The sequence below is a fragment of the Haplochromis burtoni genome, unplaced genomic scaffold (genome assembly GCF_018398535.1).
Source record: "Haplochromis burtoni strain Fernald_Lab_line unplaced genomic scaffold, NCSU_Asbu1 Contig_32, whole genome shotgun sequence".
Taxonomy (NCBI): domain Eukaryota; kingdom Metazoa; phylum Chordata; class Actinopteri; order Cichliformes; family Cichlidae; genus Haplochromis; species Haplochromis burtoni.
Window position 1 is genome coordinate 2779595 of NW_024582393.1, and position 16713 is coordinate 2796307.

Here is a 16713-nt window from a genome sequence, read left to right on the forward strand (position 1 = left end):
AGTTCTAGTGCCAAAAGTCAAGCTAGAGGATTCCAGAGTCTCTAGTCTCAGGAAACCACAATTATATGAAAATAAATTGATAAATCAACTATTGGAAGGTTTTAGAAGGTTTGTGGATTAAACAGCAGATTTAGTCATGTTCTATAAATAGCAATACTGTTCTTTACAGAACATGGCTAAGTGAGTGTTAGCATTGTATGGCTTAAATTTACTTCCATTAAGAAAAATATGAATGTTCATTTTGAGCCTCAAAAAGAGAAGCTTTTCAGAAAAATCCAAAGTGCATCCGCTGGTTAATCTGCACCCACTGCTTGTCTTTCTGGACAAAATATCAATGTAGTCGTACACTCAACAGTTATTCAGCTGCACGCAATCACATGGCAATAAATTCAGTGCTTTTAGTGCCTCCTTGAAATTGTGATTCATGTGTTCAATAATGTTGATTTCTAGATTTCATAAAGTATAATCTGGACTTGATTATCTATTGGGAAACTTATCTAATGTTCAGCTGTAAAGCAAATATCAAAGCATGGATCCATCCTGCCTTGTATCAATGGTTCAGGCTGCTGTTAGTGAATTAATAGTGTGAGGGATGTCTGTTTTTGGCACACTTTGGGCTCCTTAGTACTAACTGAGCACCATTTAAACACCACAGCTTACCTGAGTATTGTCAGCGATCATTATCGTGTCTTTATGACCACAGTGTAGTCACCTGCATTCAGCAGGATAATGCACCATGTCACAAACCTTTAAAAAATTCAAACTAGTTTTTGGAGCATGACTTTATTGTACCCAGGTTGTCTCAAAAGTCCATTGGTCACCAATAGAAGACCTTTGGGATGCGGTGGAATGGAAGAGCCACATGATGGATGTGCAGCCAACAAGTCTGCAGCAACTGTGTGATGCTCTCATGTCAATATGGAGTAAAAATCTGTGAGGAATCTTTGCAGCACCTTGTTGAATTACAGCAGTGCAGAAAGAAAAAGGGAGATCCAACTCAGTATTAGCAAGGTGGCCCTAACCTATTGCCAGAGACTCAAACAAACACAAGAAGTCACTTTGCAGTTTATTAAGATAAATAATAATAATTTTTTGTACACCCATACAGATATCACAACATAACATTGGTTTGTGTAAACAACTCTGGCCTGAAGTCTCAGCCAGAAACTAAAACATAAAGGAAACAGCATGGACTACACTAAAGAATGGCTAAATTACAGGGTGCATGTAAAGCGTTTTTCCAAACATTGTTGTTTTCCTGTCACTGTGCTGGCAGAGCAGTGGGGGCGGGCAGCTCCAAGCTGGAGGGTAGGGACTCTGCATAAGGACTTCATAGCTATTTATGTCATAAACACTTACACTAGCATCTCTAAACCAACCTACATCACATAGAGATGAGTATGCACATGTGTTACAGCATATTTTAAGGCGTTCAACATGAATGTGCTTAAGAGTTGTACTGCAGAGCCCCTACTCTACCCAGCTTTTGGTCAGTCAATAGATTGATTAAAATCAAACAACACCAGAGAAGTGGTTTATTTGCAAATAATAATGCAAAAAAAAAATTGTGTCCAGGATTCACAGAACTGTTTATAGATGGCATATTACAAATTCTGATTAAAGAGCTTTTTGCACAGGAGCTTCTTTGTAAGAGCAGGATTTTTGGCAGTGCTCATTTGCAGTGATTATAACTACACTGACTTTACTGAACTGTGTCACAAGAAAATAAATAGTTTGAGACTCTATATATTGTTTCATAACCTATAAGGTATCCATAGAAAAATATTTAATTTAATGCAGCATTATACTCATACAAAATTAAACAAATTGCACAAGAAGATTAATCTGTAATTCGCTCCAACTGAAAAGATTTCCAGTGCTCTTTCAGTCATTTGTTGCTATCATAATCTTTTCTAGTTTTAATGTTTTGTCTGTATTATCGTGTCATCTGTATTATTTTACACTAAATAATCTGTCACACTAAATATATTTCTCTAAATACTTTGAAAAGTCCTCTGTTGAGGTTTGCTGACACCCTGAGAATAAATCTTTAGTCAACACTTTTAAACCTTTTCAAATGACTAATCGAATTCAAATTTAATTTCACTCTTAAATTCATGTTGATTTGAATTAGGATCAATTTGTCCCCTACAGCAAATAAATTTGTAGTGAGAAACATATTGACATAAACTTTGGACAATGCCAAAAAAAGTCTGTAGAAATGGGATTTTTGAATCACAATGTCAAGATTTTTGATGTAATTACAAATCCATATTACAATCCATGTCTCTGAATAATATATAGATAATATATAGCTACTATTACAAAACTTAGATTCTAAAGGTGGCATGCTTCAGCAGGCAGTAAAGAGATGAGAGAAAAGGCCACCGTCAACCCCATCACCACCACCAACTCCACTTTTCGTCTGGTGTAAATGATTTTTTTTTACTTTCACTACATGGAGATAAAGCAGATGCTTTGAATCACATTTGGACATTATGCACTGAATGAAGGAATTTAAATATCTGTTTACAAAAGGTGATTGGCAAGTGAAGGTTAATAGGTCAGATATGCAGCATTTTGGGGGGAACAACAGAACAGGAAGAGTTCTCTCTTTTTCTGTATCTTTTTTCCTCCTCCTCTCCCAGTGCCTGGTCTCAGCCTTCTTCGTTTCACCTTGTTCCACAGCTCCCAAACCAACAGTCTCTTCCACTTAGATCTCCTCACTGCTCTGTTAGACTTTCACTTGCGGGCATCGTCGAGCATCTCAAACAGGGCCTGGAGCAGACGGTCATCTCTGTGCCTGTACGGCTTGGTGCTGTAGAAGCCGTCACTGTAGTCACTGTAGACACTGTCCTCAGGGCTCCGGTACTTGTTGATCATGTCCAGAGCCTGGTACAGCTTCTGAGGCGGGAGTCTCGTAGCAGGGGGAGAGAAGCTCTGGCCCAGCTGCTGCTGCTTCCTCCAGGCCTTGGCAATGGGCTCAGACTGCTGCAGCGCTGGGGTCTGCCGGTTGAAGGCCGTCTGCAGGAGACGCAGCAGAGCAAGGGAGGGGGAGAAGGGTGAATTTGAGGGTTTTTTGATCTCCTTCTCTGAGTTATTAGGAGAGGCTTGGGCATTCTCAGTCTTCTGAGGTTGGGCCTGTGTTGGTTCCTGTAACAGCAGACACAAAGAGAGAAAGGAGGCTAGCCATTAGTTTGGCACACTCACAGTGATACCAGAATAATCCAAAGAGGAGGTCTAAAGTTTGGTTTTGATTCTTGTGGGTCGTAAAATATGTTTAAAAATCGTTTCTATGGACAAGATCCCTGTATCACTGCTTATCAGATCTAAACAAGGTTCCTGTCATCTCCTTATCGTTTAACCCTCTGAGGTCTAAGTTATCAAATGTGTTAACCCTAATCTAATCCTGCCCCGCGCTGCTGGGAGAGCAGCACCAACAATTGCTCGCAAACTTAGTCTAATGCTCAATTCCCACACATCTTTTGAGATTATCTGAAATGTAACACTGACTGGGATTCAGAACATTTCTTGTTTTTGCATGGATTCTTTTATATAGTTAACAGGATCATTACTACATCAACAAACATCTGAAAAGCTTCTGTGTTTGTTACACTAAGATTTGTCGACCAAATAGACAACATAAGCACGGTTATCGTGTTGGCTTTGAACCAATTCTGTGGTGTAGGATTTATATGCATCAAGCTGCCAATCACTGTTAGAATTAAAAACTGGTACATAGTTTAAACTTCGCGCTTTCGACTCAAGTTGATCTTAAATGGATGCTTTGATCTGTTCCTTTGTGCGCTTATTACTGTCTGTCAATCGTCTAGCATCCAAACCTTCGTAGGGATTCACCTGCAGTTTTAATTTATGTTGGACTTGCACTCACCTCCATCATGTCATCCATATGTTCTACACCACGGCGGTCGTTCTGCACGGCATTGTAAGGAATGTACACTCGAGGTTTCTTCATGTGCTCCGGTTTTTCTGATGTTCCATGAAGGATCAGCTTCCAGTTCAAAATCCGACCCTTGTTCTCCATGCGGCCGGACTGGGTAAGGTTTGAAAAATATATATAATATATAAAAAAGACTTAATTTTACTTATAGCAGAGAGTGGAATTTGTATTGGGATTACATGTAGAAAGAAGATTTTCATCACAACATATATAAGTATATATATATATATATATATATATTCTTAACTCACAGTATCTGTGATTTTTAGGGTCCATGTACCAGCAGGGTCCTCCCCCCATGTGTGGACGGACATGAAGTCCCAGTTTCTGAAGCCGTTAGAGGATGTGTCCCTCTCTCTCTCTGCCAGCAGCACTGTACTGGTCCCTGAGGGAAAAGCCAAAAGGGATTATTTGAGAGCTTTGTCATTTCGCTCGCGTGTGTTATTTGTGTTTGTGTGCATGTCTCTAACCAGCTGGAGAGGTGAGTGTGATGTGTAGGTCCCCCCTCCTGGTATATTCAATGCTCGCCTCCACCTGCACATGCTCCAGTGAGCGGACCGCGTTCTCTTGGCCTGCACAGGCTTTAGTTGGAATCTCTATAGTGATCTCCCCCGTTGCTTTTAGCTCCCTGCGGGATGCATTAAAATAGCAGTGAAACAGCAGGCAGCAAACAGCTCCTCATGACGACAAAAATTGATCATACGTGACATTTTCTCATTTTTGCAGGTAACTCAGCTAAAACAAGCAAAACGACAACAACAACAACAACAACAACAAAATCCTGCACTACTTTAGTTGCACAGCTTGCATATCAGTTTATAGTTAGTTCAGACACATATATATATGCACATATAAAATGCATATGAGGCATTTGAAACCTCTGCTCGTTTATTTGCATAAAAAAAATAAAAAAGCTAATCCCCATCTCTCCCAGACATGAATGAAAGGATTTCCGTGTTCAAGCTGGCATAAAGCTGGAGGGGGGGTTGTAGCCCACTAAGCATTGACGGAAATGTAAAGCCAAATCCCCGGGATTAAACATGGATGTTGGGCGGTAATGGGGAAACTGGGTGCTATTGAGTCCTATAATCCAAAGCAAATTGCAGAACAGACACTTTCAGGAAGACACAGCTCAGCTGACCTCGGCTGCCTGTCGGTCTTTCCAATATGCTCTTAAAAGTTTCAATGACGGATCAATTTTCTTCGATTTCTTGTTAATATAAACATGACATCTAGTGAGATGGAGGGAAAGGAAGGTGTTTTTTTTTTTTTACTTTCTCCATGGCTGGTAGCTTATGTATTTGAATACTTAATCCCAATGCTCAACAAACAGGTAAACGTAAAGGTAAAGGCTGGCATAAAATTTAAATGACTGTGGCTTTCGTGCATTTTCATTGCAAAGAAATCTCCTGCGCTCAGGCTTAAGACTTAATATTCTCATGACTCGAATCAACAAGTAACAGATGTGTCTTTAATAACACAGATGGGTTTGTCTGTTTGCTCTGCTGGAATCAACATGTCAGGACAAAAGGGAACAAGCTTTCTCTCTGTATATCTAAAATTAGATACTGAAAATGATTGTTGGATTGTGTGGTGGACTTAATCACGATCATGTCCGGGATATATTAGTTACAATGTGCACGTGTCATACAGCTAGTATCATCATGCATCATTTGATCAGAAAATCTTGTCCTTTTGTTGCCATTAACAATTAATAATAAAAAAAAATAAATTACAACATGAAATAAAAATAACACCATGCAGACAAATGGAGCAGCAGCTGTAAAAGTTTACACACCTTGGCTGAAAAGAATCATCTCTGACTATACATTGCTTCTTCTCTGGCACATGCTTCCAAGTGGCCGGGTCAGCTAGGTCCACCAAGGCTTTGGCGTTGAGAAGGCCAAACCCAAAGCGGCTGTTGACCATCAGCCCTGCTCCGTTCCTCTTCCAGCCGGGGTTATTGGCCAAAGGATCAAACTCTGATGTCCAGACCACGATGTGCTGCAGGTCTCTCCAGGTAAGGTCAGGACTGAGTAGTGAGATCAGTCAGCATTTAATAATACTTAAACTGTCAATGGCATGAATATATTTTTAAATGAGTTCAAATTTTAGATCATACTTTTGTTCCAGTGCCAGGGCAAATATTCCAGCAGCCAGCGGGGCAGAAGCTGAAGTTCCAGTGTGAGTCTGAGTGCACTCATTATGGAGATCGGCACTGGTCTGAAAACCAAGCAGGCAACAAATGACGTTAAAACGAAAATCATGCCACAATCTAACCTTACATGTGACACAAACAGACGTGGTTACATACGATCCTCTGGTCAGTGTAGTCTCCACTGCTGTACGCCGTAGCCAGAGTGGAGGAGCACTTCTCAGCGTACCACGGGGACAGGCCCTGCTGGGAGGCACTGCTGATTGAGATAGTGTAGATGCTGTCTGTGTAGCCGTCACAGTCACAGTTATCACCCTGGCGGCCGCCGTTTCCCGATGCCCAAACAAAGATAGAGCCTTTTCCACCACGGCCCTACAGAAGGCATGAAAGACAAAAGCAAGCACATCTTGGGTTTGTGCTATCAGATATTGCCCTGTAGCTTATACTCCTAATAAGACACTGTACAAACACTGTAATGCTGTCATATAGGATTACACACTAATATATAAATGTTGGCATTTAATGAATTATTTAGAGGTGTAGGGTGTAATAAATTTCATGTGAAAAGTTTTTGTCTTATTTTGACAAAAGCAGTCTGAGAGTAAATCAGTGCTGTCCGCTGCCAATCTTTGCTAATAAACTGGAAGTCATGGCACTTTGTCATTAGCAGTTTTATTCTCAGGAACTAATTATGTTGTCCATATTGATTTTTTCCAATCACACTTCCTTTCTGCTGCACATAGCAGCTCCTGTTAGGAATGCCAAATGTGTTTCAAAGCTCCCAGTTGGATCATATACCTTCTGAATGCCATATTCAAAAGCTTTCTGCGCCAGACGACCAGGGCCCTCCACTGTCTTGCCGTCATCATTTGGTCCCCAGCTGGCACTGTAAATGTCCACGTGTTCCGGATTGAACCCAATAGAGCTCGCCTCGATGGCATCGGTCACAATCCCGTCCAGCATACGAATCCCTGAGCAGAGTGAGACGGGAAGGTTAGAGCGGTGTCCAGACTCTTGGGCTTACTGTCAGTTACTGACTATTCATTATGGTTTAATTAAAACAAAGAAAGAAAAGTCAAAGACTTTAATTAATTTGCTATGAATAAAACTCTTCTCTTTAGATTTTAAAGATGATGTTGCTGCTGCCCATTCATATTTTTTGAGCCATAATATGCAGATCATTGTTTCAGTGGATTGGAGCTGAGTAATTTTGTAGATTGACATTATGTAACCATCTGGTATCAAAATCAGGCCTCCATCAGGAAGTCTTTCCTCCACACATGCTTAAAATAAAACCAAAAAAACAAAAATCCCAGGATAACAGCCAGAGTACTGAAAAAACCCCCGGCCATTTCTGCTCTTTTGCATCCTGACTAAGAACATTAAGAAGAACATTAAAAGAGGACGGGATTGCTTCACAGTGGTACATGTGTTCCAACTTTGTTGAGATTCTTAACGTGGTATATTTTTAACATTTGGGTTAGTATCTGTTTACACACAAAGACAAAGATGCTGTAAGAGGTGGCTTATAATAAATATATGAATAATTAAACCTGGGTCAAAATGTTTTTGTCATTGGACAAAAATCCTCAATCATCTCTCAGCAGAGTGTCAACATCAGGAAATCTAAAGAAAAAAAAGCCCAAATGGGATTTTAAATGGGAAGAGTGATGTTTTAATCCTGAATAGAGAACAAATATCATCATTTACTCTTGGCACTCATGAGCCTTGTTCCCTCTCTTAGAGGAGAGATCTACAACAGTCTAGCTATAAATCTATAAATTTCCCCTCCCTCCTTCCCTTACAAGTCTGTCTACTGTGGGTCTAAAAAAAGGGAAACTAAACCTCTTACCTCCAACTTTAGAGTTGTAGGCCACTCCAACCCCACATTTATTGTTGTCTGCCTGCATTGCAATCTCCCCAGCACACCTAGTGCCATGCCTGAGAAGAAAAACACAATTAATTAACAACACTCATTACCCACTACCTTGTTTAGTTACATAACTTATCTCATTGAATTTCATATTTAGAGCAGAGGCTAAAACAGAGGTGTTTTTGTTTGACTGGCTCCAATTCATCCAGGAGGCTTTGAACTGGAGTGGAGTATTCTGATAACAAAGGAGCTCGGGGTTGCTGGCAGAGGATAAAGTGTGTGGATGTGCATGCGTGTGCGGCAGCTGGCAGAGGGAGGATTGTTAACCTAAACAGGAGTAAAGTGAGTCCAACGTGAGCGCTGTTTTTCAATTTTCTTGCCGTTATCTGAAGCTACTGCAGAAACACTCTATTTATGGAAAGGATTTACACTGCTAAACTACGTATGACGACCCCTGCCCCTTGTTTTCAGTCTTTTCTCATGTGTTTCAAGTCTTTGCTACACCTGGACCTTGTGTTTCCAGACTATAAATCTGGCACTCTCTCATCTCCTGCTTGTGCGCTGCACTTGTTTTTCTTTCATTTTTGGTTATTTACTAAATTTACAACACTTGCAATATCTTTTCACACATGCACACTCTACCCCACTGATCCTGTTGATTTACACACCTCATTAGCTTGTATTTCAGTTGTTGTAACTGATAATGTTTAAATTGGCAAACGGTGTGTCCATCTTTTTGTCCTGGCTCTACAAGCCAGGTTGTGACAGGAGGAAGAGTTAGTCCTATTTTGTTAAAAAAACAAACAAAGGAAAGACAGATGAAGCAGTGAGAATACCAGTGCCATTAACTTACTTGTTTTCATTAGTGGAGTCATATCTGGGGAAAGGGTCGGGATCATTGTCATTGAAATCATAGCTGGCTGCTGGATCCTGGAAAAAGTGACAAGGGAACACAACAGTCAGGGGGCATTTCTGAAAAGATGGGATGAGGTCGGTTCACGCCAGTGACGACACACGCTTCAAACACAGATTCGCCATGTCCTACCTCCTGTCATGGTAACACATATGATTGCGTTCAGAGAAAAGAGGTGTTGTGGTCAAACAGTGAAACCACACATACTGAATTATTGCTCTTGGCAGGAGGTTGCGGCATGAATTTACAAACTGCCCTTTTTATTTATAGCAAGATATATCTGCTCTCCATTTTTCTCATTCCTGTCATTCTCCTGCATTACAAGCGCAGTCAATCATAGAAATGATCTTCTAGCTGAAAGGGAAGTCAAACAGAGCTGTTTTAGCTTCTTTTCAGTTTCTGGTTCTCAGCAGCAGCTTTAACATCAACTTAATGGCCGTGACTGTCATCTTTAAATGGACTGCCATTAAGTAAATGCAAATGCATGCCACTCATATGCCCTGATCGCTGAGGATGAGTGTCTCACTTGATTGGCCCTAGTTGATTAACCAGTGTTAACTTGATTACAGTGGGAGTCTTTTCCATCAGGCCTGTGGATGACCCCTGTCACACATCATTTCTCTTCTTCTCTTGCTCAATCCCTGTCTCTTCCGCCTTCATTCTCTTGCTTTCTGCTCGCTTCTGACAGCAACGGCACTGTTTGAAACCAAACCACAGATGGAGCCTTTAGAGTTTTTCTCAACAAGAGAAACTATGCCAAACTGAAATGTCTCTTTGAGCTTCTTTTCAGTCGCCCTCAGTCTCATCGGCTCGTAATTACGAGACAGTCAAAACATTCACGGAGGAACAACAAATGTTTTCAAATTTTGCATCCTTGTTTGCTAGGAGTGCAGTCATTCGCAGTGAAATCATCATTACAGTTAAACGCCCATTTCGGATCTAGAAATGAAAGCTCATAAAGCTCCTCTGAGGTAGGCATTATCATATAGATGATTTAATACTGCCTTTATGAGTCGTCTTGCAAGGTGTCACCAGCAGCATTGCTATGGCAACGACAGACCCAGACTACGGAGGCTGTCTCCATGGAAACGGTGTCTTACGTAGTTGGAGTAGATGTCTGTGTGGTTCCACTCCAGCCCGTCATCGAGAACGGTGATGACCACTCCTTTCCCCGTGATGCCTTTCTGCCACACGGGGATCACGTGCAGGTCGAGTTTCGGCAGCGAGGAGGACGTCCGCGTGTCTTGCTGGAAGAGAGGCACGACATCACAAAATGACACACGAGTAATTTCAAGTTAGATTACGTGGGAAATATCTACGACCACTTCATTTAGTCAGGCTGTTAAAGCATTATCATGCAACGGTCAGTCAAAGTTCTCCAGTCTCCTGGTTCTTCCACTGACCTTTACCGAAATTCATTACCGAATTGGAGGCATTTCTTTTGTCACTTCACTTTCACTGCTGGGCCACTTGAAAACAGATTGCTATGGGAAGGTCATATAATTCAGGCTTTTGTGTTTTCAAAAACATCAAATCGGCTGATTAGCCTAACCCTCAAAGTGCCTAACAATATCTGGAGATGAAGTGTGTGTCAGCCCACAGTTTTTCTGGTTTTCTTGCCTCGACACACATTCAATCCCCCTGTTGGCATATTTAGAAATCCATCTCTGCGGCTGTATAACATTACACAGTGTGGAGTGCATCAAGCCTGTTTTAAATGGAAAATCAGCAGGGGGTGGATGGAGAGGGAGCAGGGCTGAAGCCTGTTTGCTTTGGGAAGAGCATGATTCAGAGCTGGAGACAGTTAAACCTAAAAAAAGAACTCTGCTCTTTTGCTCTTTGTGCATTATGCACAGACACTGCAGAACGCTTCCCCAAGATGTGACTCATCCCTGTGATATATTCCCTTTTTTCCCCCCTCCCTCCCCGACTTCCACCTCAGTTCCCTGTTTTCACCCCATCCTCTCAGTTGCAGCTGACAATGAATAGAACTCAAATCTCAGAGAAAATACACAACAACTGTCACACTTTTACATAACATTTGTTCACCAGCAGTTTGTCAGAACGGCTTGTACGCCCAAGACAGCACATAGTTACACATCGCCTGTCTCAGTGTGACCAAATGACTCACTTGTTGATGCTGACAGCGGCTGAGGGGGTCTTTCAGTAACCTGCAATGCATTGATTTTAATGGTAAACACAGCAGCAGCTTTCTCAAGTCTCTCCACGCTCACTGCACATATAACAAATGAGTGGCGACTTAAAACCACAGAACAAAGATCCCTCGATGCACAATTAAAGTGGACTGACACATGTACAGCCATGGATACACACTCACACACACACACACCCGCGCAAACAGGGGGGATTTCAGGCTACAAGTATGAGTCACTCTCTGATTAAATTCAGGCAGTCACCCACTCACGATAGATAACGACACTCATCCCAGCTCTCCTCCCCTGCCATTATGCTGGCCTCTGCCCCCGTCACACAGCTCCACCTCAAATCCAGCATCAGTGATCATCGAGTCTTGTAACCTGTCGCACCTCTTTGCTTTACTCACACACTGCAACCTTCTATTACCATTCAGCACTCTTTTTTTTCTTTGCTTATTATCTACTTATTATGTGTGTGTGTCTGTGTGTCTGTGTGTGCATACACTAGAGCTAAAAAAACCCAAACATATTATACTATAGTGGCTGAGACCATCGCTTTGTCTACCTCTGCTTTTGTCCGTGCTGAGTGGAGGAAGTGAATAAATCATGATGCTTGAGGAGGAATATCTTGTGGGCCGTGCAGCAGCACAGACACAGGCTGATGTGGGAATACACTAAGCGGCACTTTAAGGCCAATTCCATTAGTGTCATCATCCCTCATCGGCAAAAATGATTCATCTCAATTTGTTTTCTTATTCTGCACAAGCGTGTGACTCATGTTCAGTTAGTGCAGGTGCAAAAAAGTCGGGGCTAAGCGTAATGCACATCCCTTGCTCTCTATTTCTTTCACCTTAAACGCACACACCAGCACATATGCCGCACACAGTTATGTAGCCATTTTGACGTAGGTAAGGCAGGTGTTGCAGATCGCTTTAAAGAAGCGTTAGGGTCAGTAAATTATTATGATCAGCGACATTTGTGTTCACCTACTTTGCTGATAAAAGGACCGCTCTGAAAAAAAAAAGGGTTATTATTTTTCCTTTTGGGTAAGAGAAAAAGCAGTGACTCAATTGATCAGCTAAAATTAATTCAATTAATCAGAATTTGAATGATTTTTGTAAAAAAGCCAGACATCTCTTTTTTAAAAAGAGGCAAGAAAAAAGCTGTGTTTTGCCCTGAAAAGCTTACAAAAACCCAAGCAGCTGCAATAGTAGGCACTTTGCATTCAACCATGCTAAAAGTCCTGAACTTATGGATCAAACTCTATGAAGATGTTGGGGTCAGTTTGTGCTCAGGGTTTAAATGAATATGGTAGTAATGGATCTGGAAAGGGATATGATGCTGTGACATGGTACTGTTGTATGCTACTACTTGGCCTCACAGGGCTAAAACATCCAATTGAGGGTAAATTGAGACCTAATGTTCTACTCTACACCATCCCGCTGGATTATAGTCTCTCCATCCCTCTCATCTCCACGAGGGACTGGATAACCAATTAAGCAAATGGCTCTTTTGGCAAGAACTGCTTGATACCATGCTATTGTTTCACTGTTGTCATGTTTTTCCTCTACTCTTTGGGCAGAGGTTATGGGAACAAATGGAAGCGTTTGCTGTTCATTTTGTAGACCGGAGAGTGCAAATTTTGCATATATATTTATGCATTAATCCCCCTCTCGAAGCACAAGGGCTCTGTGGGGACAGAGCAGAAACTGTAGGGAGCTGTCCAGCACTCACAGGGCTTTGGGATATATGTCTCATGGGTAGACAGACTGGGTGCATGCAAACAGAAGGCCAAACCAAGCCCAAAGTACACAACACAATGTGAGTTGAAGTGTGGTTGCCGACTTAGATCTGGCGTTTAAAGAGTTCTAGTGAGTACAAAATGTTTTAATGTTTTATACTTTGAGACTTAATTCAGTGTAACTCACCAGGTACCACTGCTGGTTCCACATGGGATCATCAAAAAGCTTGTCCACCGGGCAGTCCCTGCACTCCCTGAGGGATGCTCGTTTGCTGCGCCGTTTCTCATACTGCTGTTCAGCCCACAACACCTACACATACACAGATAGATGAAGGCATTGGATTTTGTTTTTTTCAGTCTTTAAAGGTTAGACTAGGAGAGAGACAATCCACTCACCCTATCATCCTCGGACAGCTGCCTGGTGATGTGGCTGGCGCTGCGTTTCATTCTGCGAGGATGGCTGCGGTGCTTGAACAAAAAATGGTCTTCCAGGGCCCCGATCTGCCGAGGAGAAGACAAGATGTGCGATAGGAGTGATATTTTATTCATTTATTTCATTTTACAGCATGTGACCAACTGCATCATTCGAAATCAGCCTATTTACACTTTTTGTTTCTAATATTTACAGCTGGAAGCAAATAAAATGCAGTGCCTACAGAAAAGGGGCCTACAGCTATGAAAGCTCACATTTGGATACATTACATGGATCTTTAAGGTTGTTAAAGCTTTTATCGTTTACTGTTCGTAGTCTGTTCCACAGCTGAACCAATCACATGTCATTTCCACTGAGGATGAATGCAATTATTTCAAACTTCTTTGGAAACGTGTAGACTAACATACTGAATTCACGTAGGAGAAACTGCACAAATGAACACTGCTTATAACATTTACACCCGGAAGATCAGTTAATCATTGACCGCTGCTTTTCAAAGTCAGGGGATCACTAAGAATTAATGAATTGAGTTTCTAATTGAGACTCAGTGTAATATGTTTGCATAGGTCTGCATTAGTCAGTCTCCAGTAACAGGAAAAGCAGTGATGCACACAGCAGGGATATTAAAACCCTGACTCCCAGGTATGGGTTACCAGAAGGATGTAAACAGTGAGTCATAGCTTGATTAAATAATTTTCCTCTAATGAAAAATGCAGTGTGTGCTTTAGGGCTATCGTTAAACCAATAAGCTTCAACTTTAATGGCTTTACCAAGAAAAACCAGAGTAACTGACAGAGCTATATCCTGCTGGTCTGTTGTTTGAGCACAGCCCACAGCCTGTACTGTCGGCACCACGTTTAATTACCTTTTCACTCACTGCTTTCAGATTTCTAACTGTTAAATGAGCTGTTTGTTACATGAAAACGAGCCTGCAACAATTCTGTACTGGTTCCAGTTTGCCTTCATTTCTTGCCAAATACGGAAACTGCCAATACACAGTTAATTTTAGACTCGTTCACGCATATTGCCGCTGGGCGTTGGTGCCTACCTGTCGGACCAGTTCGTAGTCCAGCTCTCTGGCGATCGCCTCCGCAGCGGACAGCCCGCCCGGGATCTCCACTGCCCACTCGTTCAGGTACTGTCTGTCCCCGTAAGAAGACTGTCGGGGAAGCGCGGAGCAGAGAACGGCAAAAACACAGCACATCACCACCGGACGACATCTCACTTCCATGTCAGAGGTAATTCAACCAGAGAGGAAAAATATTTACAAAGATGCTTTGATTCCCTCCAAGACAGGATAAGCAGCCAGAATTCTCAGATATGAACGCCGTGCAGTGATAATAAATAAATCTTCTTCTTCTTTTTTAGTTTATTCTTGAAGAAACCGCTGGCTGAGATGGAGGGAGAGTGAAACTGCGCGTTATTGGTCCGCCAAGGAGAGGAAATACTGGTGATGGGGAGGGATGGCTTGTGCGCTGCATGGGTGTGCGTGTGGTCGGGATGGGGAGGGGGAGGAGGGAGGTGATCACACGTCAAATTACTGGTGCTCTGACGTCAATTTGGCGTCTACCTTTGGTGGGATGTGAGCGCAAGTCTCCGAGGATGTAACTCAAACTGTGGTGGGGGTGGGGGGCTCGGACTAAAAATATCTCTCAGTGCCCCCCCACCCCAACCAGAGGAAGAGAAGGAGGAGGAGAAAGAGGAGACACCGGGAAGAAAACAACAATAACAGAAGTCTTATGTGATCCCCTTTAAGGTGGCTTATCCTTATGAGCCAAATGTCCTCGCAGTCTCTCGTACACGCATTTGTTTGTGCTTTTATTCGTGTGCTTTTGGATGCACCTCGTAGCGTGGATGAGGGAAATCTGTCCCAGTTCACGAAACATCCCACTCTGCCAACACACACATACACGCAAGCGGTTTCAGCACCGCGGACAGCTCCTCGTCCACACCACTGATTCACGTCAGAGAACGAGGAGATAAAACTAAAGCAAACACGGAGCTGCCCGTAAGGGGGAAATGGTTCTTCCACTAACTGAGGACAAAATCCCAACATTATATTTATGGAACCAGACAATTTATTATTTATTAGCTCAGCATTATGTTATTTCAGCTTACACGATAAGAGCGTAATGACTGATACAGCTTTAGTGCAGCAGGTGGAGGTGGACATGGCTGTCAAACAACAGTAATAATGCTTCATATTTCGTAAGTCCATTGACAGCAGAGTGAAATCATAATCTAAAAGGAAGCTATACTTTAAATATAAGAAACTGCTCTCACAATAGTACAATATTCTGATTTAAAGCTGCTGAGACAATAACGTGGTTTCATTCTTTCCCCCTGTATATAATTATAATTATTTTTACATAAATATTATATAAAACTGCTTCTAAGGAAATCTGATAGTTACTGAAGATCTGAGAGTCACAGAAACAGCAGTGCTGCTCAGAGACAGGTGACATTAGTAGCATCTTTCTGGTATAAGCACACACAGGATGTAAATGTTTATTATTCTCATATTTGTGTTTTTTTCACCCTGTATCTAAACCAGATGATACAAAGGTTTTGACAGTGCTGCCATTAAGTGAGAATATTTAAAGGTTATTGTGCGTTGATTCTAGTCTGGTTATATTTTTAGTGTCTATTTGCAGTTTTGATTAGTTGTGATTTAAATAGTCTTTTTCTGAATATTTGTTTTATATGTGTATATTTGGTCACTAAATTCACATGAGGGGCTGCCACGATTAGTCGACTAGTCAAATCATCGACGACTGATTTAATAGTCAACGCGTTGTTTGAAGCTTTGTAAGATCACAAAAGACACAGGAATAAGTAGTCGGATTTAAGAGTGTAAGAACGGACTGAAACAGAAGATGGCAGCACTGCATGTACAAGGATGCCAGCTGCCGTTAAACCCCGAAGAAGAAGAAGCTGTGTCCCAGAATTCATAGCGCAGCCCAGCTCAGTTGTCAACAATGGCGGCAGCTAGTTAGTTTTAATATTACTCTTATTATTCTTTCTGGGTCACAAAATAAACGTTTAACATATTTTCAGGCGAGAATGTAGCTGTGTAAACCTCAAATATCTGCTCAGTTTATCAGGACACCACATATTTTCAAAAGCGCTCCGACGTTTTCGGAGACGTCTGTTACCCACTAGCTCGATAGCTAGCCGGGGGCAAGGCTCACTAGAGCCGTGAGAGCACCGGACTCCCGGCAAATCGTTTTCAAACCCACCGCTGTCTTTCGCTTCTCAGGTTAAACATGATGTATGAGTCACTTAGATAACTTAAAATGTTATTGTTTGGCTTTTTTCAGTATTTTATTTGTTCCTGAGTAAATCGGTTTGGCTGAGATTAAAGTTATAGTTTTTACACAGCTGAGTAAACATCAAGCAGACAGCTGATTATCAGAAGTGTGAGATGCTGGAGAATATACTCCGGTGTCCCGTTATATTTTAGATAGGAAGGAGCAGACGG

General features: G+C 41.8%; 1 protein-coding gene across 1 annotated transcript; it reads right to left on the minus strand.

Annotated features, from left to right (window-relative positions):
- Nucleotides 1-1054: 1054 nt before the first annotated feature.
- Nucleotides 1055-14711, minus strand: pcsk1 (proprotein convertase subtilisin/kexin type 1). Its single transcript, XM_005918664.3, has 14 exons — nt 14281-14711; nt 13196-13300; nt 12987-13109; nt 10003-10149; nt 8843-8919; nt 7969-8057; nt 6915-7087; nt 6276-6488; nt 6084-6184; nt 5760-5993; nt 4432-4589; nt 4213-4346; nt 3893-4054; nt 1055-3153 (listed from the first exon to the last, which is right to left on the minus strand). The coding sequence occupies exons 1-14, from the start codon at nt 14461-14463 to the stop codon at nt 2743-2745; spliced, it is 2310 nt and encodes a 769-aa protein (XP_005918726.1). The 5' UTR covers nt 14464-14711; the 3' UTR covers nt 1055-2742.
- Between the last annotated feature and the right edge of the window lie 2002 nt (nt 14712-16713).